Below are 17,117 nucleotides of genomic sequence, written 5' to 3'. Positions count from 1 at the left end.
CAAGAGAATAAGTGAATAAACTGTGGTATAAACAATGAAAAATTGTACAGCAATAGAAAAGGATAAACTTCTGACATATGTAACAACCTCAATATCACAGATACGTCATTAAGTAGAAAGAATACCATTCCCAAAAGAATATGGACTGCATAATCTCATTTATATAAAGTTCAAAAGACTGTACAGCTAATTTACTGCAGAGTACAGGTTACCTTGGTGGGATGTCAAGTGAAAGCAGATCCAGGAAAGCCTTCTGGGCTCCTGGAAATGTTCTATAACGTGATCTGAGTGGCAGTTACACAGATGTATAAATGTGTATGTAAAAATTCATTACACTGAGCATCTAAGATTTATTGACACCTAGTGTGTGTGGTACCCCATCAACATGAAGAAAACAGCATATCTATAAGAAAATAAGCTAAAAATGATTCTTGCAAAACGAAACAAAACAACTATAATTCTGATCAAATTTTTATAATGACATCGAATGACTATATGACGGCAATGAATGAGATTAAATTCTCCACAACATATGTAGGGAAAGCCCAACAGATGATTGACAAAACAAATCTCAAGACAGTGGAAAGGGAGTTTCTATGACGATGCTTTCATCATGAGGGGAACGTATGTTGTCTTACCACCAAGTTGGAAACAGTATATGTCTTATTTTTAAATTCTTCCAAAGACTTAATGAATATATGATGATGTCAAAGTAATAACCCTGTCACTTTGAAATGAACGTAATTCAAAATTTCTAGCAATGTTCATGAAAGTAATTCTCCACTAAAGTCTTTCGTTTATGAAAATCAAATATAGCTTCATATATATAGGACATGTGCTTATTGTGAAAATCTGACCAAAACAAAGGAAAACTAAATGTTAATTATTTGGGGGTAAGATTTAAGGTACCATAATAATCTGAATGCATGAGTCTTACGGATCCATTGCACACAAATGGCAAGGCAGTGGATACGACTATCACAAGTTGGATGTGTTAACTTCTGTAAATACTGACACATAGATTTTAATATAAAGTACACTTTTTGAGTAAATGTGCATGTACCTTGAAGAACTACTGATAAGATCCAAATATCCTATCAGGTAGACAGAGGAGAATCACTGCCACAGTGACACTTCCAAGGTTCTCTGGAATGTTTCAAAAGTAATTACTAAAATTTCACCACAAATGATGTACTACTTGGGGACCTTAATTGACAGATGTTTTGAAATGCAAATGCAAAAGTTTCTGACAGATTCATGCTAAGATGTTGTCGGTGATTGTCAGACCCACTTTCCTCCTGACCTGCCTTGAAGGACCTGGGCAGCTCACTAGGTCGGAAGATTACTGAAAGGAGGGCAGCTAGGTCCGATTTGGGTGGATTATGGGTGTGGAGCCCAACTTGGGGCTCGAACCCATGACTGTGAGATCAAGACCTGAGGAGACCAAGAGTCGGATGCTTAACCAACTGAGCCACTCAGGTGCTCCCATCACTCTTCTTTTCTAGTGGAAAGTTTTAAGAGACTGATTAAAACAAGTTTTAAGATCTACATAATGTATATTTTTAATATGATTCTCTTTACCACCCTCTTTTGACAACTGAGCTGAAACTGCCACATTCAAATTGTTTATCTGCAATATAAAAATATATACATACGCCTTAACTCATAATCTCAATGTAATAGTAAAACTGGTAAGACTAAGAAATAACTGAATTACTAATAGCTTCAAGATTTTAAAACTCAAGTTGTACTGAATCTTTCGATACTACTCTTGAATTCTGTCCCAACTGGAGCAATATCGCAAGTATCATTAAGCATACCGTAGAGTTAAAACGAAGCAATTAGAAGGCTCAATTTATCCTTCATACATTTAGGTTTAACAGTAGACTGCTGACAACTTCACAGACTCCAGAGTTGAAACCCTAGCCTCTCCCTCAGATTTGTTATATCTTATTTTTAGATGTAATCACTTCCCTCCGGTAAATGGTTAGTGACCACACGCGCAGGTCTGCACATGAGGAAACTAAAAAGGGAACCTTGCACTGTGAATCAGAGACACAAGACACAAGAAGAGCCCCTGTCAGGCCATGCCCAGTGTGTCATATTTTTCAATAATCCCTGTGACAGTGCTGTGCTGACATTTTCAATTAATGCAAACGATACCCGAATTTAAGCAATTTCCAAGGCACGTTCAGTATGTGCTGTTTCAGGAACACTTTCTCTCAAACAGCCTGATAAAAATCAACTCTTCATTTTTGCCGGTATTAATTTCCCTCAGCGCTTCATGTTATGTGAATCTTGTCAGAGTTCAGTTTAATTTTGAATTCATACTTCTTAGGAAAATCTTTCAGAAAGATCAATTTGGTACAGTCAATTGGACCAGAATATATGCATTTCAGGAGTCCTACATATGATATAACCTGATTAAAGAATTGAGATACCAGAGCTGCAGAAGCAAAACATTCTGGGGAATCCCAAAATGGGGAAGTTTCAGTCACACAAGATGATTAAGTTCTAGAGATCTGCTGTGTAACATTGTGCCTATAGTCAACAATACTGAATAACACACCTAGATATTTCTTAAGAGGGTAGATCTCATGTCAAGTGTTCCTACCACGATTTTTTTAAAAAGAGTTACTAGAGACAAAAATAACACAAAAAATAAATAAAATAAAATAAAATAAAATAAAATAAAATAAAATAAAATAAAATAAAATAAAGGAATCTGGTAGCATAAGATGCAAGATAACCAGCTAAGAAAGAAAAGGAAAAAAAGAAGAAAAAAATGTCCATTAATTATTCCAAAAGTGAGTATTTCTTCCAGTGTTTTCATCAGACACATTGCATTAGATTCACCTGAGGAGACTGTTAAAGATGTGAATTGCTGAATCTCACCCCAGCCTATCCTGCATAATGGCAATCTCAGAGTGGGATTTAGGAATCAATACCCCAGATGATTTTTGCTCAAAATAAAATTGGAAATACATTTATTGTAGATCCTTCAAATCATTATTAAGAACATTTATTATGCACTAGCATGTCCCTAAAAACTGTATCCTGCTCAACCAAAGATTCATTTTCCTTTCTAACCAAAGAAGTCCTATCCCCTCCATTTAAGCTGCAAATTGCATTACTTGTTAGTGTTTTTAAAAGGAGGAGACAAAGAAATTAAGAGTAGCAACATTATCAGAATGAACTCTCCTTGCCCTAGGGACTTCCTTTTGTCTTGAGTCATTTCTGATTTATTTCTCACTGAAGAAAGAAAGTGTCCCCCCCCCAAATATGACAGCCTCAGGATATCATTGATATAGTGGTAAAATATTCAAACTCTCCAGTGCCTTACTAGGAAATGCACCTCCTGCCAAATAAATAAAAAGTCATGAAGACTCACATAATGCTGAGAGGCTAAGACTTGTTATATCTTTATAAGAGACTGTTTTAATTCTATGTGTGCATCAAACACAAAAGTCTCTACCAGGGTGTGTTTACACCTGTTTAGCAAAACTTATTAAAGATATATTCAAAAGAATAAGCACAATAAGACTCAGAGTTGAGAATACATCATCGTAAGTGACCATCATCAGAATACTTCTTATGTGATCCTTTGCGTAGGGGAGTTGGAGTCTCTCTTTGCTTATTAGCAAATGGCATCTCCAATGTGTCTAGTTCGATGTAGTAGTACATCTAGATAAGTAATTTACAACTCAAAGTTGAAGAAAAGTTTTCCAAATTAGCCACATAATCATTTTTAAAATCAGAGGTGAGAGTAAATATTTCAAACTGTCTTCAAGCCATTTGGAAGCATTTGTGAAGTTGATAATTTAACAATTGTAAATAAATATCTATTTAATGCAAAAAGTGCTCTAACAACTGTTAATCTTTTGTTCATGTCATCTGAGATACTATAAAACTTACATATAATTAAACAACATTTCTTTTTATATCTCCTATTTTGTTTTTCGCTTTTCCCTAATTAAGATTAGGTATGCTCCTGATTAAACCTAATTAGTGATAGACTTACGTACTTCTAATTTGAATAACTTGTAACAAAGGGGAAAAGGAGAAAAATACACACAGAGAAGCATGCATATATATTTATATTTGTAATCAGTGTAATCAATGAGAGAAAAGAAAGTCTATTTAGACTAATATAATATAATAGGGGAAAATGAGGTAATTTTAGAAATTCTCAATGCGCAACATGAAAAGGTCAACGGGGAAAAACAATGAATGGTTTATTTTGTACTGGTAGATTTAATCTGTGGCCTCCTCAACCCCAACAATTTATTTTAATGGCTTTTAAAAATAACTTAAAGACTATAAATAACATTTGGTGACTGGACAAAAGAGGTGGCCTGGATACCTGACTTGTCCCTGACCGTCACGGAAATGGAAGCAGGAAGCGGAAGTATTGCCACCCAGAGCCAAAGTTTCCAAGAGCCAGCGTGCCTCATTGTGCCTCGAAACCATGTGAACAAGTGGCCACAGATCTGCAACAAAACAAAATATTGGAAGTGAGCTTCTTGTATACAGTTCTTCTCATCATGATCTCTAGAAAACCCTCATCACCAAAGAGAACACAACAGATTTTTACAATATATATAATTATGTAACTGGATATATGACTATATATGTAACGGCACATAATATATCAAAATATACTTTAATGTGTATGAGAAAGCTCCAAAAATATTTTCTGATTAGTTCCTCATTATCAATGTCCACAAAGCTTCTTAGACCTTAAATTTTCTCTTCTTTACATGTGTTTTTTAATGCTATATCCCTTAAAATGGGCCACATAAAATTTACGATTTTTTTTTTTAAAGATTTTATTTATTTACTTGACAGAGATAGAGACAGCTAGCGAGAGACGATACACAAGTAGGGGGAGTGGGAGAGGAAGAAGCAGGCTCATAGCAGAGGAGCCTGATGTGGGGCTCGATCCCATAACGCTGGGATCACGCCCTGAGCGGAAGGCAGACACTTAACCGCTGTGCCACCCAGGCGCCCCAAATTTACGATTTTTTTAAGCGGCATTAAGTGTCTTCATATTATTGTGTGATCATCACTACCGTCCATAACTTCTCACCTTGCAAAACTGAGACTCTATACCTATTAAATACTAACTTCCCATTTCTCCTTTCTCCAACCCCTGGCAACCACCACTTTACTTTCTGTCTCCATGAATTTGACTACTCTAGGTACCTCATATGAGTGGAATCAAAAAGGATTTACCCTTTTGTGACTTTATTTCACTTAGCATAATGTTCTTAAGGTTCATCCATGTGGTAGCATGTGTCAGAATTTCCCTCCTTTTTAAAGCTGTATAATATTGCACTGTATGTATATACTATGTTTTGTTTATCCATTCATCCATTGATGGACACTTGGGTTGCTCCCACCTTTTGATTATTGTGAATAATGCTGCTATGAACACAAATGAACAAATATCTGTTCAAGTCCCTGCTTTTAATTCTTTTGGGCACATACCCAGAAATGGAATTGCTGGATCATATGAAAATTCTATTTTGAATTTTCTGAGGAACCGACATACTGTTTGCCATAGCAGCTGCATCATTTTATATTCCCACCAACAGTGCACAACAGTTCCAAATTCTCCACATCCTTATCAACATTATTAGTAATATTTTTAATAGCAACCATCCTAATGGGTGCAAGATGGTATCTCATTGTGTTCTTGCTTTTCATTTCCCTAAGGATTAGTGATGTCAAACATCTTTTCATATGTTTATTATTCATGTGCATATCTTCTTTGGAGAAATATCTATTTAAATCCTTTCCCCATTTTTTAATCTGGTTTTCTGTTGTTGAATTGTAGGAGTTCTTTATATATTCTGGATATTTGCCCCCTTTCAGACATGATTTGCAAATATTTTCTTCCGTGTTGTGGTTTTCCTCTGACTCTCCTGATTGTGCCCTTTGCTGCAAAGCAGGGTTTTTTTTTATTATTACTTTTATGTCATCCAATTTACCTATTTTTCTTCTCACCTTGTTCTTTTGGTGGCATATACAATGATTTATATTTTTTAAATATAATCTTATTATTCACAATTCTACTTTCTCTTCTGAATATTAGTGTTACATATTTTGCCTTAACTGATATTACATTTTCTATAAATTTAACTATGTTGTTACTGGGTTGACTAATCATTTGCTACTGGAGGGATTACTAGACATGTGAAAGCAATCTTTCCTTCTGTTCAAAGAGAAAAATGGATATATGCCATGCCTACCTCACCTGAGCCTACCACTGGCATCATATTTAACATTAATGTGTTACCCTCCATAATCATTTGTCTTTCTAAATATAGAATACTACTTTATAGGTATTATAATAAAAGATTTAGTAAATATAATCCCTATAATGAAAAACTTAAATATTACTTTAATTAATTTTTATAGTGAAATAACTAACATGGAAATAAATAGCAAGTAAACATATAATGGCTCCTTAAGTGTATTTAACAATTGCAGTATTATTAGAATAGCTATTCTAAGACTTCTAAATATGCAAATAATATTGAATCATTTATTCACCATCATTCAAAGTTTACTCAAGAGTCAAATATAAAAGAATCCATCATACCAATGTCTAAATGTTGTCAGCACACTCTAGAAAAAAAATTAAGCCATCATCTTTGGTATTCTGCATGTGCCAAATACCCTAAGATCAGCATTTTAAAATTAATTCAAGATTTTAGATATTTCTGGATGAATAGCTAGAAATAGCAACTGCTATACTAAAATTTTATGTGTGGTTCTAAATATCAAACATCTGGTTTTATGCTTTATTTCTTTTGAACTCTTTCATCTAGATATAGTCCTAATCCTCATATGACTTTGCAAAATTATCCTATTATTTCAAATCAGTTAGTAACTATTAAAGCAATAAATTCTATTTCAAATAAATGAACTTGCAAATATTAATCTAATTATTGAAGAGATCCTTTGATAGTCTGCAGTTTTAAGCAGTGATTTTTTATTTCCTAGAAATTTTTATTACTTAAAGGGATTTCAGTTACTAAAACAGACAAGAAAAAAAGAGTTTTACACTATTATCATCATTAAATATTCAATAAAAAATTACCATGCAAATAATCTTAAGGTACAGATGTATTAAATCAGAAAATCTTACCAAATATTTAAGCAGTACTTTTCACTGAACTTTCACTTAAAAATTTTTTTTCAGAGAATAGGCAAAGAGGGTAAATCATTAAGTCAGCAAAATTATTACACTATACTCGACAATGATTTTTTTTTACAATGATACTATAAGAAAAGAAAATTACAGGCAAATATCTCTTGAAAACAGACGCAAACTGTCAACAAATTTTTCACACATTAAAGAAAACCATCAACAAAACAAAAAGGCAACCTATAGAATGGGAGAAGATTTTTGAAATGATATAGCTGATAAGGGTTAATATCCAAAATATATAAAGAACTCGCACAGCTCAAAACGAAGAAAACAAAAAATAGAGATAAAAAATGGGCAGAGAACCTGAATAGACAATTTCCAAAGCAACTTTTATTCGTTGATAAGTTAGCAGAGTAGTACAAAGGTTGAAATCATGGCTTCATGCCTGGACTTTGTCACTTATGAACAAGTTATGTAATTTCACTAAACCTTCATTTATTTACTTGAAAACTGAAAATAATACTAGCAATAAATTAATTAACACCTGGGAAAAGTATAGTAAAGGTCCTTAAACATATTAAATATTTACAAAAATCGCCTGCTATTGTAATTGTTTTGCCTACATATTCACAAATAATAGTAAAAATTTAATTATAGTTATCTCCTCAGCCAGAGGTTGACATTGATATTTGGACAATGAGGAAGTGCCGAAGCATCCTAGAATTTTATGTTTATTGAAGCTTTCGTCCCCGTTACAGCAACAAAGAACCAGAGAGCTATACAGCCATAAGCATATTTACTCAATCTTGAGGTCTCCCAACTGTTTCCTTGAGCCACATAGCACTTACCTTCAATGTCATTTATGCAAAATGTTTGAAGAAGAAGATGTTATGGATAATTAACTAAATGTCTAGTTACTGATGAATCACTGTTTCTCCCTCCATTGAAATGTCTCTCAACAAGTTCAGCAAGAACTTGAAAAAAAGAATTCTTTTCTCTCCCCATCTAATTCAACTTTTGGTGGTATTTTGAATAGCTGACCACTTCCTCCTTCTTGAAATCCTCACTCTCATTGGCCTCCCTACCCTCACACTCTCTGGGATTTCTTTCTAAATCCCTTCTCAAATATTCTTTCTACCTTATTTCTTAATCCTGGGATCTGTAGGCCCTTCTTGTCTAACTCTTTATAACATCTCCTTAGGTGATCTCACCATTCTCTTCACTTTAAACAGTATCTGTCAGATAATGCTGAAATTTGTATCCCCAGTCCAATCTTCTCTGAACGTTAGACTGTGTAGCCAGCTGCCTATTCTATATCCCCTCTTAGATGTTGCACAAACATCTGTAACTTATTATGTCCAAATTAAATGCTTGATTCCCAGCCATAACTTACTTCTCTCATGCTCTTCCCAGGCTCATTTAGCACCCATCAGAATGCTCAAACCAGGACTCAGACATCACACTGTTGTTTCCGTCTTCCTCATCACCATCTCCCATATCCAGTCAGCAAGTCATATCAGTGTTATCCCAAACCCATCTCAAATCCATCCACTCTCCTCCATTCCTCTGCCATTATCTTAGTTCAGGTTACCTGGTCTAGACTCCTCAACAGCTTCCTAACTGGGCTCCTGGGCTCCTGACCAAATTCACTCACTGTACAGCATTAGAGAGATTTTCTTTAAAAAAAAAAAAAAAGATTTTATTTATTTATTTTTGAGAGAGAGAGTGAGACCACAAGTGGGAGAGAGGAGCAGAGGGAGAAGCAAACTCCCCGCTGAGCAGGGAGCCCAGACTCAGGACTCAATCCCAGGACCCTGAGATCATGACCTAAGCTGAAGGCTGATGCTTAAGCAACTGAGCCACCCAGGTGCCCTAGAGGGCTTTTCTTAAAATAAAAGTTGAATCAGGGCACTCCCCTGATTTAACCCTGTAAAAGTTTCCCATTGTACTTCATATGTAATCCAAAAGCCTTTCTATGGCCCAGATGCCCTGACTCAACTAGCCCCTACCCGCTCTCCAGCCTCATTTGGTACTGTTCTCTTCACTGATGACCTATTCTTCAAATTCCCATTCTCTTTCCAAACTCAGGGCTTTTGTGCATGCTACTACCTCAACCTGGGTAATGCTGGGTCCTGTTCATCCTACATCTCTCAATATTAATGTTTCTACGTGAAAGAGCCCTTACCTGACAAAGAAGTATCCTCATCCTGTTATTCTCCAGATCAGACTATTTTGTCTAGACATACGTTAATAAACACAGTATATGTTTAGGGGCGCCTGGGCGGCTCAGTTGTTAAGCGTCTGCCTTCGGCTCAGGGCGTGATCCTGGCGTTATGGGATCGAGCCCCACATCAGGCTCCTCCGCTGTGAGCCTGCTTCTTCCTCTCCCACTCCCCCTGCTTGTGTTCCCTCTCTCGCTGGCTGTCTCTATCTCTGTCAAATAAATAAATAAAATCTTTAAAAAAAAAATAAACACAGTATATGTTTATTACCTCCAATCAACTCTACACTCCTTGAAGGCAGAGACTATGTCTTTCTTGTCCATCACCTTATCCTGGGTGCCTAGCATAGTATCTAGAAAAGCAGGGGCTCAATAAATATTCTTTGAATTAAAAAAAGTAAGAGATTGCCAATTTCCAGATCTTGAGATACAGTAAAATAAACTTATCTTTGAATCTGCAATGATGATAATTTAGACTTTTATAATGCTTACGGCATTTCAAGACATTACACCATTTCAAGAATCATCATGAACATTTTTTCTGTATATTTAATTTTTTTCTTTTTAAGTTTTTTATTTTAATTCCAATATAGTTAACATACAGTGTATTATTAGTTTCAGGTGTACATCTCTTTTCACATTTTAAAACGTGTTTACTAGTTGAGGTTTCTGTTGTTTTGATCCTGATTAAATACAGATGTACACCACTCCGAACATTTTTTTTTCCACTATGAACATTTGGTAAAGGTAAACTTGGTAGAGGTTTCAAAATAAATCCTTGTATATGCTTTTTAAAAATACCTTTTCTAGATCATTAACCTCTACTCCAGGCAGTTGCAGGGTTGGGAAAAACCTCCATTGGGGTCTTCCTGGACCTATCCTCCAGATCCTTCTCACTGTCCCCAGAACCCACTATTTTCAGGCTTCTTCTTGCTGCTCTGGACCCACCTCCAATGCCCTCCAGGAATTCTCAATTTGGGGCTTTGTCCACAACTGCCTTCAGCATCAAAACTTGCCAATTTTCTATTTTGTCCCCTCAGATCCCAGCTAGGTGACCACCAAGATAGTTTGATAAATTCAAGCCAACACTCACAATTTAATGTGTTGCTCTTCCCAGGTAAGATTTAATTGTTAACACAGACGTTCAATGCTTTCCCAATGGATTGACCAATGAAGAACTTCACAATAATATATGTGGATGCTGAGGTTACTGAAGGCCTCAAATAATTTTTTTTTTTTCTGACAGAGATGGCTCATGATACATTTTAAGAAGAACATGGGGAATACTGGCTACACATGTTCTCATTTTCTGAAGCAGAATTTCTTTTATGGGGCGCCTGGGTGGCACAGCAGTTAAGCGTCTGCCTTCGGCTCAGGGCGTGATCCCAGCGTTATGGGATCGAGCCCCACGTCAGGCTCTTCCGCTATGAGCCTGCTTCTTCCTCTCCCACTCCCCCTGCTTGTGTTCCCTCTCTCACTGGCTGTCTCTATCTCTGTCAAATAAATAAATAAAATCTTAAAAAAAAAGAATTTCTTTTATATGTGGTATTTATTGAGAGGCAAGCATGTCTGCCCCTAACACGAGCAGGGTATAGGGCAAGAGATCCATATACCGCATGTCTAAATATATGAAGGTTACAGATAAAGGGGATAAAACTATGAAGAAATGTGTTTTATCCTTTTATCTTGGCAAGTATACCTTCACAAAGACCTGAAAGCCCAAGTCAAGTTTAGAACAGAACACAGCAGGCTTCAAAGGATGAACGCGCTTCTACGATGTACCAAAGCTTTTCTCTCGTTCTGTCCCACTCCTGGCTTGGTCTGCACCATGAGGAGCCTCACCCACAGGTATGGGAACATACCAGTAAATCTAAGCTCTGTCCACAACAGCTGTAAGTAGTCACTCCTTGATACCCACTGGGGCCCAGGAGTGTTCCTACCAGTAACTTGGTCTGCCCCTGGGAGGATGCACCTGAGGAGGAGGTTGACAGGTCCTGCAAGAAGACTAAGGGTCATTTGGTCAGGGAATTTCAGGATCTTCCCAGGGCCTCAACTAGCAGTTTGGGTTTGGGTGGACAGGTCCCCCTAACTCTGTGGACTCCTTCCTAACCCTGAGAGTAGGAGCACATGCAGAGAGAAGCCACAAAAAGGCCTTCCAAAATGTAAGGCCCAGAGCAGGAACCTTTCCTGGGCCTAAGGGTGGTACAGAAGACAAATATCAGGTCCCCATTCTACAGATATGAAAGAGCAAAGCTCATAGAGAAGATCCCAGAGTCTAAGTCCAGTTCTTCTTGACTAAGAAACTAGTACTGTTACACCATCAGCATGTGGGACAGACCTATTATATCCCTATATACTTCCTTTAAATTTTCAGCTATTCTCTATCAAGATGCTAGCCAGACCCAGGCAGTTCCTTCCCAGCACAACGAGGGACCAAAGCCATAACTGTGAGCATGCCTAGTATTGGCAGTCCTGAGCAGAAAACAGTGCTGGAGCCTATGAACCCTCTAAAATCATCCAGATACCCCTGTCTATAACTGATTTCTCATTGCCATAACAACAAAGAGATAAAGGCTGCCTAAAGGTCTGTCTATTGACCTCTACCTCTAATCCATTAGTCTCACTATCCTTGGCCAACTAGAAGAGTTTTGGATACTGGTTGAGATAAGGTAATTTAAAAAGGAAAGTCACTATCCCTTAAGTTTCCCTTATTCAGCTCTTGAAAACCTATGAGGCAACTATCAAAATATTTTAACTAGGACATGGATTTTTAAAAATTCCTTATTAATCTAGATTCATGTACAGAGAGCACAAAAAAGGACAGAAAGGAACAGTGGAAGACTTAATCTTTCATTCCATAATAAAATGAGACTCCTAGTATGGACCATGGCGGGAGACAATAGTCACTGGGGATACAGCAGAGAGTTAAATAGAGGAAGTCCCTGGTGTCACTCTGGTCAGGAAAACCAAAAACAGACAAACACATACATTATCTTTGTGAGATAGACACTAGGAAGTAAAGGAAAGCAGGGTAAGTAGAATGATGAAACAGCATGCTTGCTAAATAAGATGGTCAGGGACTTCTTAGCACAAGCTTTTGAGTAAACCAAACCAAACCAAATCTGCCTACAGAACGTGAATCGTTTTACTCTTATGCCATCTAACATTTTATAATGCTCGCTCCACACCTTTGAAATTTGGTATTAGGTAAAGGGTCAGCATGTTAGAGTTAAGACAGAAACAGAAAATAACATGGGAATGAAAGAGGCAAAGGGAGAAAATAGAAAAAGAGTCCTGATTTGCTTTATGTAGGCTCTTAAATGAGCAACACCATGTTTCAACTTTCAGAAAAGTAAATTTCATTTGTCAAGTGACTGAAAAAACCCATGTGTTCAGAGTAGTCGTTATAAAGAGAAATGCTGTGACTGGGTAGGGGATCAATTCTTAAATCAAACCTCTTGACTACCCTCCAATATGCCTGTTACTTCAGGAAAATCTGGCCATAGTGTTATGAAGTCACACATCTTGTAAATAAGCAAAACAACAGGTGTTACACATCTGTTCTTTTACCGATCTTTAGAATCTATCTTTAGTGAAACTACAGCAGAGTCTATAAACTATTGGAGAAAACCAGCTGAAAAGCCATGCCTAGAGAGCTAAATTCCAAGCCAATAATAGGACAAAAATTCCCAAGAGCTTAGGACTAGATCTAGCATTATTTCATAATTTTATCATTGACTACAGCAATGAAATTGAAGTAAGTTTGCAGAAGTCTGTTGCAGCTTAGGCAAGGTTTCTGCACTCATTATAATCTACAGAAAACTCTTGACCTTTTAATTTTAATTATAGGCGTCATATTTAACTTAAGAATCCAAGTTAGAAATTTCAAAATCCTCTTCAATTCATTCTTTACCCCTCCCATATCAAACCTCTACCAAGTCTATCAAATCTACTTTTTAAAATTTCCTTTGAATCCATACCAACTTCTTCATCCTTACAAAACCTAATTTGCCTCACCCCCTTACCATTTCTGATCTGTAAAAGTACAGCAGACTCCTAACTACATTCTTTTCCTTCAGTCTGGTTCCCCTTGATTCTATCTCCCTACTGCTCAAGAATTCTGTAACAGAGATCTAATCACTTTAGTGTTCTGCTTTATTAAAGTCTCCTGGTGGTTTTTCATTGGCCGTTTCTAAGGGAAGCTCTCAAGGCTCTTTCACAGTGGGGTCCTCAACTCATCTGGCCAGTCTCATGGCCTGCTACCTCCTTCCAAACAAACTTTACACCATCAAACTCTTCACAATTCCCCAGATGTGCCAGGCTTCTTCCGCACATGCAGTTTTGGCTGTTGGGATGTCTTTCCAATTTTCTTTCCAACTGGTGATCATTTACTATGCCTTCCACGTGTAGTTCAAATGCCATGTCCTTTATGAAGTCTTTAAGAACCATCACCGAGTTCATTTCCTCACTACCCTGCAGTCCAAAGAGCTCAGTAACCATCTCTGCTTCAGCGCGGTCCACACTGCATTTTAATAACCTGGTGCATTCTGTCTCTTCTCTATACTGTACATCTTACAGGAAAAAAAAGTATCTTATCATTTGTTCAAACATTAAATAATGTTTAAACACTGACATTTAGTAGGAGCTCACTTGATCAATTTGTAGGATGAATATAGTCTAAGGCAACACATTTCCAAAATTAAACAAATGAAGGTTCAAACTGTTAAGTCATATATCCAGATATGGACTTAACCTTTATAGAAGATATAGGTGGAGAATTATTACTAAAAGAAGGCTCAGTGAACATAATTTCAGTTATTTAGTGAGATGCACAAAAGATAATACTACTGAATTTTTCTTCCATCACAGAAAATACATCCCCTGGTTCTTAATGTTTACAATCCCCTAAAACTGATTAACTCTATCACATTTTCCCAAACTTCTATGTTATTTCTCCTGTCACTTCAAAACTAGTGCCTACTTCCCAGAGGGTCTCCAACCTCAGGTTTCCTTTGAACGTGCTTAACTGATTCTCTTCATCCTCGACAACTTGTTTTATTGATTCACTTCTCTGACCTATCGTTGTCTCCATCAACTTTTTTGGGTACCATTCTCAACTTCCATCATTACGCGTGACCTACATTTGTTCGGATATCAATTCTCTAGCTCCATTTCCACAGATATATTTTTATCAGTGATCCAATGCCACTTAAAATTTTAAATTAACATAGGCACATGTTTTCCTTATGTATCACGTTTTCCTAATTTTCCCATTTGAAGGGCTCTACTAACTCTATGATCTACTAATCTTACAATCTCACGATTATTTTTTTATTTCTCTTGAAGAGAGGTATCAAGACCCTGTGGGCATCACAAATGTCATGGGATATCATGGGTCAGGCCTATTATTCCCACTCTCGCATTCGCCACCCATCAATTTCCAAACTCAATATGCAACTTCCTCACCTGATTAACTCACTAAAGGCCTACAAAGTAGCACCCTAAAAAGCCCCTTGCCTCTCAGTTTCTCCTTTTCGATCTCTCCCTGGCAAGTGCTATCTTCTCTCCTCATCTCCGGTTTCATCCCAGCTTGGATTCTCTGTCTTTCCAGGCACATGACTGCTCACTCCCACCTCTAAGCCTGCACACATGCCATTCCTTCTGGCTGGAATGCCCTCTCTTGCTGTTTTCTGCTAAGCCTCTTTATTCTCTGCCTCTTTAAGATATATGACCTTAACGCAGCCTGCCTCAAATAATCCAACTCCAATCCCATTCATTCTATTTTTTTCCAGCATGTTTTCCAGGTTATATATTAGCATCTCTCCAGCCCTGTTAGTTTGTATTCCTGCTAATTTTTTTCATTTTTCACTTGAATTTGTATTTATGATGTCACTTAGCCATACAACTATGGTTTCTTTTTGTTTTGTTTTCATTTAAATTCAATTAGCCAACGTATGGTACATCATTAGTTTCAGATGTAGAGTTCAATAATTCATCAGTTGCATATAACATATATATGCATATAATACCCAGTGCTCATCACATCACGTGCCTTCTTTAATGCCCATCACCCAGTTATCCCATTCCTCCATCCACCTCCCCTCCAGCAACCCTCAGTTTGTTTCCTGTACTTAAGAGTCTCTCATGGGTTTTTCTCCCTCTCTGATGACTTCCCCTTCAGTTTTTCCTCCCTTCCCCTATGACCCTCTCCACTTTCTTATGTTCCACATATGAGTGAAACCATATGATAATTGTCTTTCTTTGATTATTTCCCTCAGCATAATCCCCTCCAGTTTCATCCATGTCAATGTACAACTATGGTTCCTATCTCCATATATTCTCTTGCCTCTAAAACCATCCACTCTGTGTACCCACTGGGCATTACTGTCTGCTGGGAAAAAATGAAGTACAATTTCAGTAGGAGAGATGAAACAGAAGGACCATAAAGTAGATGGAAATTTTCTATTTCTGGAGAATATGATGGGCTTCCATCTGTTTTAGATGGTTTCCTTGGATGGCAATGATTCAGATACAGAGATAATGTCCTAACTGTGATAATAATCACATTTGGTTTTCTTTCACCTTTTTGTTTTTCCCCTGACCTTTTCATATCAGGTTCAGGCTCACTCCCCTGCTCTATCACTATAGCTTCTCCCTCTTTTCCAGGAAACCCCACTTAGATACCTCGCCAGTTTGAGAGATCAGACTGGACAAAACCTCGTGGAAGCACGTGCTAGTTCCTTCCTCCATTTTCTATCCCCTAAGGAGAAAATGAATCGTTCTACCCCTGGAAACCCCCTTTCTCTTTTCCACCCTGAAGAGATATTCCCATTCAAAGAACCCTGTCCACCCTTTAGGTACATTTTACACCATCAGAACATCTAAACACCTCAGTGGCTCCTTTGCAGGAGCATATCAAAAATCTCGAGTCCTACAGATCTCCCCTCACGCACCAGCAAGGAGAGGCTGGAAACCACACATTTGGTAATCTTTTTAAAAAATCTCTTTAAAAATGACAAGTACTGCTTGGTTTTGGACTGAGAATAAGAAGTGCTATTGCTCTTTTCGCTTTTTGTTGGGGGGTGGGAGCAGGGAGAGACGTTGGCGTGGTTTTCCTTCGGCCCCTCCACTAACAAGGAGACAACCTCCGGAGCGTCCCGACCATTCCCTCCCCCCACCCATCCTGCTTCTCCTCAGACTTCTCCAAGCGGAAGATGGGACCAAGCAGTCTTGGAATTGTGACTGGAAGGAGGCAGCACAAGTATCTCCTCTACCCTCGCACCTCCCAACCTCCAGCTGGGGCTCATGATCACACTGCTGCAATTCCTGGATGGTTCGATTAAAACTCTCCGCATTTTCAGGGTGCTGGGTTCTCCTCTTTTTGATCCCCAGCCCACTGTGCCCTGAGGCCGGCAATGAGTTCTGGTACCCTGTTCCTCTCCGTTTCCCAGCCTCCCGTGCCTCTGGGGCTCCTGCAACCTGGCCTGCCCACCACCGACTCGCCGGCTGCCTCCCTCCCTCACCCTACACGGCGCAGGTTTCGCTTACGCGCCCGCCTGCTCAGAACGAGCTAGCGTGCCCGGCGGCCGCGGCGCGCTTCGTTGCGCGCCAACAAACTTCTTCGGGACCCCGCAGTGCCCTAGCCGGCTGCGCGCCCCGCCCCCCTTCTCACGGCCGCGGTGGCGTCGGCGCCGGCGCGTTGACGGCCGTGGCGGCGGGCGCTCGCAGCCAAGGCGG

General features: G+C 38.2%; 1 protein-coding gene across 1 annotated transcript in view; it reads right to left on the bottom strand.

Annotated features, from left to right (window-relative positions):
* The window catches only part of COL19A1 (collagen type XIX alpha 1 chain), a 312,582-nt gene extending 295,585 nt beyond the window's left edge, over positions 1–16,997 (bottom strand). Inside the window, exons 1-2 of the mRNA XM_034648272.1 lie at positions 16,929–16,997; positions 4,364–4,490 (exon numbers count right to left, since the gene is read on the bottom strand). Coding sequence (XP_034504163.1) covers positions 4,364–4,454 — 91 coding nt within the window. The 5' untranslated portion in view covers positions 4,455–4,490; positions 16,929–16,997. The remainder of the gene's footprint in view (positions 1–4,363; positions 4,491–16,928) is intronic.
* Between the last annotated feature and the right edge of the window lie 120 nt (positions 16,998–17,117).

The sequence above is a fragment of the Ailuropoda melanoleuca genome, chromosome 19 (assembly GCF_002007445.2).
Source record: "Ailuropoda melanoleuca isolate Jingjing chromosome 19, ASM200744v2, whole genome shotgun sequence".
Lineage (NCBI taxonomy): Eukaryota > Metazoa > Chordata > Mammalia > Carnivora > Ursidae > Ailuropoda > Ailuropoda melanoleuca.
This window is presented reverse-complemented; position numbering and strand designations above follow the sequence as displayed.